The 9096-nt window shown below is 38.7% G+C and overlaps 1 protein-coding gene across 1 annotated transcript in view; it reads right to left on the reverse strand.

The window, feature by feature from the left end:
- LOC115412240 (neurexophilin-2-like) overlaps positions 1–8364 on the reverse strand; it is a 62142-nt gene extending 53778 nt beyond the window's left edge. The window contains exons 1-2 of the mRNA XM_030124630.1: positions 8214–8364; positions 6415–6555 (exon numbers count right to left, since the gene is read on the reverse strand). Of these exons, the coding sequence (XP_029980490.1) occupies positions 6415–6459 (45 nt within the window). The 5' untranslated portion in view covers positions 6460–6555; positions 8214–8364. The remainder of the gene's footprint in view (positions 1–6414; positions 6556–8213) is intronic.
- Between the last annotated feature and the right edge of the window lie 732 nt (positions 8365–9096).

Genomic DNA, 9096 nt, shown 5'->3' on the forward strand with positions numbered 1-9096 from the left:
AAACATATTGAATTTATTTTGTTATTACTAGTGTACATGACAACTGCTATATTGTCTTAATCACCTCTATTTATTCAACAATTTAACAATTTAATAAACCCATTAAGTGCAGATATATTCACTTCTTTAATGACTCTGTTTGTTCATGCAAAATGAAACGCAATTCACATAAATTAAAAATGAATGATATTTAATCGTGGTTAATCGAAATAATCCACAGCAACCCTGTGACTAATCTGATGAAAAATTTAAACATTTGACAGCACTAATATAAATATACCATAGATTAAAAAAAATCTTACTATGAAGACTTGAAACAAATATATTCTTCTTAAAATAATAATGTTATCATTCTATAATCCTTCGATAATATTTCCTTATTTTAATAAAACTTGATAAGTGTCATTTTCTTCCTGCACTGGTAGATAATTGTACTAGAAATAAACCTTTTTGTTACCCAATAATGACTTTAATTTTCTTATTTTTGTACAGGCCTTTTTGCAGTGTATGCTTAATCACTTCCACAGGAAATTCTACTTTTTTTTTTCTCCGCCTGCCATTTTCTCTCACATTTTTCCTCGCCGCTCCCCACCCAGTTTCTCTGGTGGGTTTTTGAAGACTTAAGTTCCACATTTTTTCCCCCCCTTCTCCTTCTCTTTCTTACAAGGCAAATCCTGGGAGAGGTTGATGTGAAGACCAGGCAGAGCAGGGATGTGAAGAATATAAACACAATTTTTTTTATTGTCCAGAGGGAAAGGGGGGGGGTGCGGGGGGGCACAGGGGGTTGGGCGGTGGGGTCTGTAAAAGAGACGAGGACCTTATCACAGCCCAGCAGCTCTGTAATTCGCCGCCATGATAAAGTGGCGGCGCGGAAAACCTTACAAGGCTGGCACAATCCAAAGACGGATTAGGTTTTTCTGACATAAGCTTCCTGAAAAACTAATCAATCAGCCCATGCAGTATTATCAGAAGCGTGAGATTAAAGAGCTGCTCCTAATCCTCCCACTGTACATTTTATTACACTTCCCAGTGTTAGTTGCCTTTAAATATACAATAAATAAATAATAAAACCAAACCTAATTGAGCATGGGAAAGGGGAAAAGGGTTAAAGAGTCCTTAGAGACGGAATCTATGTAGAATTTGTGTTTTGTTATGAAGACACAGATAAAACTGTTGTCCTTGCCAGAGCCCTTTTTGACTTTGAATAGAGCCACACTGTCTCACTCCAGCACTGCAGAGGAAAAAAAAAGGAAAAAAAAAACCCACGGCGGATTTTCATTGTAATAATCGCAACTAAAATGTAACCGAATCGATGCTTGCGTTCAGACCCATCCGCTGTTTGTGCGAACAGATAAACAGCTAAAAACGAACATATATAAATAATGAAACTGCTATTGAAGTTAAGGCTAAATCCTTTGAGCAATGACTTGTAATCCCTTAAATCAGTGCACGTCGGAGTTGCAGGGAAGAACTCGGAACACGCGGCGCACCCACAGATCGGGACTTGTTCGGCTAAGCTTTGTCTCTTTAATACGTCACACCCTTCTATCAAGATGCTCACTCCATTCCTGCACAGTCTGATCCTCTTGGCATGGCCTTGTCATGACGTTATATTACCAAAGAGCTCTCACCCCGGCAATAAGACACAAAGGCCTAATAGACTTTGTCAACGTCTTCTTACACTTAATCCCGAGGAGCGTTGGAAAAACTCCCTTTCCCTGCGTGCAATCTGTGGAATAAAAGGCAGGGCAGGACAGGGAGCAGGGCTCTCCAGTCGGTTTTATCTTCATCTACATTGTTCTGCTGTCATTGCACAGAGGATAACTGCAGCAGATGTCATGGGGAAGAATAGATTCTCTCAGGATGGCTCTGACCCTCTTATTTGTCCCTGGGGTAGGGCCCAGATGCTGGGGTTGGGGTCGCGTTTTCAACTGTTTGATTCATGTTCTGAGTGGTTTTCGATGTCTCTGTGTATATGTGCGGTGTGAGGGCATGAAAAGAGTTGTTTTGTTATTTAGCAGGATTCACCGGTGACTGTGAAACACTCCTGTTTACGGCTCTAGATGTATGGTTGGGTACGTAGTGAAGGGCCCTGATGGCGAAGGTGCATCCTGTGACACCATCTGCGGTTGGAATCTGTCCTCGAAAATCTGTTTGAATGTCGGCGTGGCATCAACTTTGGAGTTTGTAACACTTAAAGACTGGGTGCTACTTTTATATCAGGTTCCAAATTGATTTTTCTCTCTATTTAAGTGATTTATTATAGTAATTAGGGCTGTGTATCGGCAAGAATCTGACAATACGATACAAATCCCAGTACTGGGATCACGATACGTTATATCACGACATATCATGATACTGTTAAAAAAGGCAATTTTTTATTGGGTTTTTTGTTTTGTTTTGTTTTTTAAAGATTATTTCCGTGAAGAATTGAATTACACCAGAAATATACACAAATACTAAACACATTTTTTTTTATTTGATCCCAACAGGATCTAATGTTCTATCACAAAATGTTCCTGTGTTCAAACTGAAATTCTGTTTTACAGACATTCCAGTTTCAGATCCTGTTCAAATGTTCAGATTCTATTAGTTCACAACTAACATCAGAACAGTATTTGAGTTCAATCCAAACAAAGGAACTAACATTATTGAATAAAAGAATGTTAAATAATGATAAATAAAATATATACAAAAAGGAAAAACAAAAATGAACCTCCACAATATCTGCATTTCAATAAATACCCAAAAATATCGATGCAGTACTTTTTAATATCAATGCAGTATTGTGAAATGAAATATCGCGATATATTGCAGAACAGATATTTTCTAACAGGCCTACCTGTGACACCATCTGCAGTTGGAATCTGTCCTCACAAATCTGTTTGAATGTTGGCGCGGCATCAACTTTGGAGTTTTTAACACTTCAAGACCCAGTGCTACTTTTATGTGAGGTTCCAAATACATTTTTCTCTCCATTTAAGTGATTTATTATCGTAATATCCTCTGTGTTTTGCACTTTTTCAGTAAAAAATTAGGTATTTCCCTTATATTTAATTCACTGATCATGTACTTTAATCATCACGCTGAGATTATATGTAAGGGTTATTCAGAGAAAACTAAATAAACGGTGTCTGTTTCAGTCCAATCTGTCATTAACTGAACATAAACCCATAAAGACCCAGAACTACTTTTATATCAGTACCCAAATGATTTTTTCTCTATTTAACCTTTCCTAAGTGATTTGTCACCATTTATAGCAATATTATCCTCTGTATTTTGTGTTTTTTCAGTGTAAATCTTGTATTTTCCCATATTTAATTCACTGATCATGTAGATGTTCATTAAAGCTCAGATTAAAGTTGATGGTTCTTCTATCAGAAACAGAAAACATTAAAAAACTGTCTTTTTCAGTCCAGTCTGTCATTAACTGAACATAAACCCAGTGTGTCCATCCACTGTCACTGATCCAGCTGCATGGGTTTGACTGGAGAATCAATGTTGTAGAAGATGACGGTGTTTCCACGGTAACTACGGAGCCCCTGAACATCCAAATCTGGTCATATGTGATGATCATGAAAAGATGAAGAACTGTGTTTTACACCAATTATTGACATGGATTGATAGGATTAGTGAATCAACAAGTATTAAACAGTTTAGATCAGTAGATGGTTTAGGTCTTGGAGGCTTAAAGGACCAACAGTGCTGTTAAATTCATCATTGTCATTGTTACTTCTGTACAAATATGTCAAAACAATAAGGTTATTTCTCCCCAAAAACTAAAAAAGCAAATGTTTCTATGGAAGGTAGACGTAATTTTGACATTAGTAGTACTGCTAAAAACCATTACACCACTTTCCTACATGAGATTTATTCAGAATATGACTTCACTTCAAACTCAACTACATGGAAGTCACAAGAACAAAGTGACTTTTTCAATTTCAAAACCAATTATTGACATGTATTGATCAGATTAGTAGTGGATCAACAGTTTAGATCAGTGGATGGTTTTGGTCTCCAGTGGCTGTTTGTGTCTTTATGGGTTCATATCAGATGATTGTGCAAGACGTTCAGAGCCTATTTTTGGTGGTGTCGTTGTTTTGAGGCCATCAGGAGGTGTTTAGGACCGATGTGTCCCGGTTCAGAGCCCAGTGGTGGTGGGTCTGCTGGGAGGTGAAGCCTCTGAGGCGTATGAACAGGGCCTCTCCAGGGAGGCAGCCCGGACCCCCCCGGAACCCCCCCCCCCCCCCCCCCCCCGCTCTCATTCCCTGTGGAGACGAAGCTCCCATTGGGCACAAGCTGGGATTCCAACGGCGTCTGGAGCAGAGGCTAGTTTTACAGACGCGTCTTTGAGCAGAGCACAGATGGAAAAACTTCCAAAACGTGGTGTTTTGTGTCCGTCCCTGATCACTAGGGCTGTGTATCAGCAAGAATCTGGCGATACGATACAAATCACAATACTAGGTCAAGGCAGTCGTCCATCCTCCTCAGTCTGGCTCTGCTCCAGGTTTCTGCTGTTAAAGGTAGTTTTTCCTTCCACTGTCTCCACTCACTAGTGTTTGCTCCTGGAGGATTCTGTTGGGTTTCTGTAAATTGGCTTCAGTCTGGTTTGGACCAACTCTGTATGTAAAGTGTCATGAGAGAACTTTTGTTATGATTTGGCACTATACAAAATAAAATTTGATTGATTGATTGACTAGGATCACAATACGATATATCACGATATATCATGATACTGCTGAAAAGGCAATTTTTTGTTTATTTTTGTAAAGGATTATTTCCTGAAAGAATTTAATTCCAGCAGAAATCTGCCCAAATACTAAACACATTTGTATTTGATCCCAACAGGATCTAATGTTCTATCACAAAATGTTCCTGTGTTCAAACTGAAATTCTGTTTTACAGACATTCCAGTTTCAGATCCTGTTTAAATGTTCAGATTCTATTAGTTCACAACTAAAATCAGAACAGGATTTGAGTTCAATCCCAACAAAGGAACGAACATTATTGAATAAAATATAAACAATATAGAAAAACAAAAATGAACCTCCACGATATCTGCATTTGAATAAATACCCAAAAATATCGGTACAGTACTTTTTAATATCGATACAGTATTGTGAAATGAAATACCGCGATACGTTGCAGAACTGATATTTTCTTACAGCCCTACTGATCACAGTTGGAGTGTGTAAAAGCATCGGTTCTGTGGGACATCCAGCCTGTCCTAGAGCAGCGACCGGAGACAACACCAGCAGCAGCCGTTAAATAAAAAGCTGCTCAGGACCTTTAGATTTCCCTAAGGCTCGTGATCCTCCTTTAAAGAGCTTGTTTCTGCAGTAAAACCAGAATTACAGACTGTGTCCACAAGCTTCAGCCTCTTGTAAATACGACATAATTGTCTGTGTATTCACACGGATTTTTGGTTTTATCACATTTGATTATTTATCAAATAGAAACAGCAGAGGCTTTGAAAACCTGTGATTTGGTTATCTGCACCTATGGTCACATCATTTTGTTTTTCTTTTCTGTTTTTTTTTTCCCTTTGGCCAGACATTGGACATGTACAACACTCAGGTCAAATCTTATTTGCGCTGTGGGCAAAATCGATGATACAGTAATAAACTGAAATGAAAAAGAGGTGGACAAGGGGCTGTTTTTTTTTTTTTTACTCATAAATGACCAGACGCCTAAAGCCCGTTCTATGAAAAGGCACAAACTGAACCAAACATCATGCATTTAAGAATAGTACACAATTTATATTAGTTTAATAAATGAAACAGTAAATTAACTTTTTATAATTGAGAGATTTTTTTTTTTTTTTTACAGCTACATTAACTCCAGTCATTAATTAGCAGTTGTCAGCTATAATATCCATTTTCCTCAAACTAATGAGGACCATAAAGTAAATACATTGATTTATTGTACAAATATAAATGCAAACTGTTTCTGTATCTAAATGCTTTAAATTAAATGTTGAGATGTTTTTAAGGAAAGTCTTGGTTTATTTTAGAAAACAAATCCACTGAACTGAAACTAAAAAACAGGATTTAGTTTTCTGAAATATGTTCAGTGGACATGTCCTCTTATTCAGGAAATATTGGACATATGAAGAACATTCTGGTGCAGTTTGAGGATAATGAGGAGGTCCAGGTTTGGAGAACTGATAAGAACATTCACATGTTTACAGGACATCAGGAATTACTAAGAGGGGATTTGTCAATTTTCTGCTACCGGAGAAAAACCAAGATAAATCTACAACAAGTTCAAAATCACAGAAGACACGAATAAACATCTGAGGAAATAAAAATAGAGCTGGAACCACTGCGGCTCCAATGTCCTCTGGACGGGTTCAGCTGAAATCTGGCTCTGGCTCTGGTTCTACTGAAGTGGATTCAGTGGTGTCATTCTCACCTGGTGCAGGAGGAAAAGAAGCAGGAATGTTTGCACAGCTCTCATCTTCAATGACTTGTGGACTTCTTCAAGATGAGTGACGTTTAAATCCGGTCTGGAAGGTGTTTGGAGACGCCACACACATGGCGCACGAACATCACCTGGAACACAAGGAGACACGGTTAAATATAAAGAGACACAGATGGACAAAAAAGAGACACATTTGGACATAAAGGAGATATATTTAAATATAAAGAGACTCATTTGAATATAAAACAGACACAGTTAAATATAAAGAGACACAGTTGAACACAAACACGCATTTAACCCTTTCATGCATGAATTATGAGAACCATAATCAAGAATTTTTTTTTTGAGTGTTTTTATTCCTCTTTAGGCATGAAAAAAAAACCACCAATGCCATTTAATTTTTTTATGAACCTATTTTTCACAGTTACAAAAATGTCCACTCAGCTGGACAGCACGGGTTTAATTTTAGAAGCAAAGAAACATTCATTTACTGATATACTGTGTGAGAACTATGGAATAAAAAATATTTTTAAAGCTGCTAATCTGATGTTTTCTCACATTTTAACATATTCTAATACTAGTTATTAATCACTTCATGGAGATGATGTGCAAAAAAGCCCAACTTTTTTTTTGAAAATTAGGAATTAGGATTTTTTTTTTTTTACATTCAAACATGTTAGTGCAGATCAGCTTTATGTAGAACAGCACAGTTACAGTAATGGTATGAATTGCACTGTTTTGGATGATGCATAAGAGTCCACTGTGTCGGCTGACATGGAACTAAAACAACAAAACTAATGACTATACAATAGAACAGCTGGAGAAGAACTGTCCACTGGAGTGACCACTGGAGTGACCACTGTGCATGAAAGGGTTAAACAAAGACACACTTAAATATAAAGACACACAGTTGAACACAAAGAGACGCATTTAACCCTTTCATGCATAGTGGTGACTACAGTGGACAGCTGATCAAAGGTGTTTTCTTGTATATTTATGGATTTGTTGTTTTGTGTATCATCCCATACGCTGCAATTCATCCCATTACTGTAACTTTGCTATTAGATAAACCTGATCTGCACTAACATGTTTGAGTGTGAAAAAATGCCAGTTGTTACTAGACTGTAATAAACAGTTTTGCTTTGTTTTTTTTAAACAAAAAGTTGTGTGGGTTTTTTTTGCATATTATCTCCATACAGGTATGTTAAAATGTGAGAAAACATAAGATTAGCAGCATTAAAAAAAATTTATTTCATAGTTTTCACACAGTATATCAGTAAATACATGTTTCTTTGCTTCTAAAATTAAACGCATGCTGTCCAGCTGAGTGGACCTTTTTGTAATTCCATGAAAAATAGGTTCATAAAAAATCAATTGCGTTGTTTTTTTTGGGTTTTTTTTCTTCATGCCTAAAGAGGAATAAAAACATTCCGGAAAAAAAAAAAATTCTTGATTAAGGTTCTCATAATTCATGCATGAAAGGGTTAAACATAAAGACACGGTTAAATATGAAAAGACACAGTTAGACATAAAAGGGACACATTGAAACATAAAGGAGACAGTTGGACATAAAGGAGAAATATTTAAACATAAAGACATCTGAACAGATGAAAGCATCAGGCTGCATTTGTGAAGAAGAATCCGTTCTTAATTGCTTGCCTGGGTAAATAAAGGTTAAATTGAAAAAAATAAATAAAATGAAATTCAAGCCGTGTGTTTATGTGTGAAAGTGTCCACATGTGGGACACTGAAGTGAATGTTGGACAGACACCGGTGAACTTTTCTTACCGGTGTCCAAAGGCGGCTGTCCCTCCCTTTATCCGGGGAAGGCGCGTGGAATCATCCTTCAGTCCACTGGAGAAGAAGAAGATCCTAAAATCCCTCCAAAGTTTGCCGTCTGTCTGGACTCTGGGCTGAAGTGTCCTCTTAAATGTCTCCGTGGACAGGCTCGGACCTCCCTGCTCAGTGTGTCAGATGCAGATGCTCCTCAGCTTCAGCTTCAGCTCAGCCTGTTCTAGGACCTCCGTCAGTGGGTTCGAGTCCAGAACTCAGATGTGGATGAAAATCTGTCCAGTCCAAGTGGATCCCAGAGGCGGCTGTGCAGGCTCAGCCGTCCGCCCTGTGCTCTGCTCTCCTGTCTCCTCCTGTCTCCTCCTGTCTCCTCCTTTCTCCTCCTCAGCTCTACCTGCCTTCAGTGCGCAAAATCCTGCGCTGCGCGTCTGGAGACTCCAAGGTCGGTGCGCATCGGCGGCGCATGCAGTCGGACCACAGCTCAGAGTGAAGTGTGCGTGTGTGTGTGTGTGTGTGCGTGCGTGCGTGCGTGCGTGCGTGCGTGTGTGTGTGTGTGTGTGTGCGTGCGTGCGTGTGTGTGTGTGTGTGTGTGTGTGTGTGTGTGTGCGTGCGTGCGTGCGTGTGTGTAGCAGTAGGGCTGATGTCAGTGGGCTCCGTTTTTTCTGCAGGACGCACACGTATTTTAACCCGTTCCACGTGTGTTCACTGTTGTCTTTGTGGTTTAACTGTAGTGGTTTGGTGACTAAAAAAACACGGACATAAAAGTCTGTTTAATGACGCGTTATTTGTAGTGATGGGACTGGTGGTTCTTTGAAGGGAGCCGTTCAATCAGGAGTCGTTCACTGAAAAGAGTCGTTCAACAGACTGGCTCTGTTCTGTTTT

Source organism: Sphaeramia orbicularis, chromosome 21, assembly GCF_902148855.1.
Source record: "Sphaeramia orbicularis chromosome 21, fSphaOr1.1, whole genome shotgun sequence".
Classification (NCBI taxonomy): Eukaryota; Metazoa; Chordata; class Actinopteri; order Kurtiformes; family Apogonidae; genus Sphaeramia; species Sphaeramia orbicularis.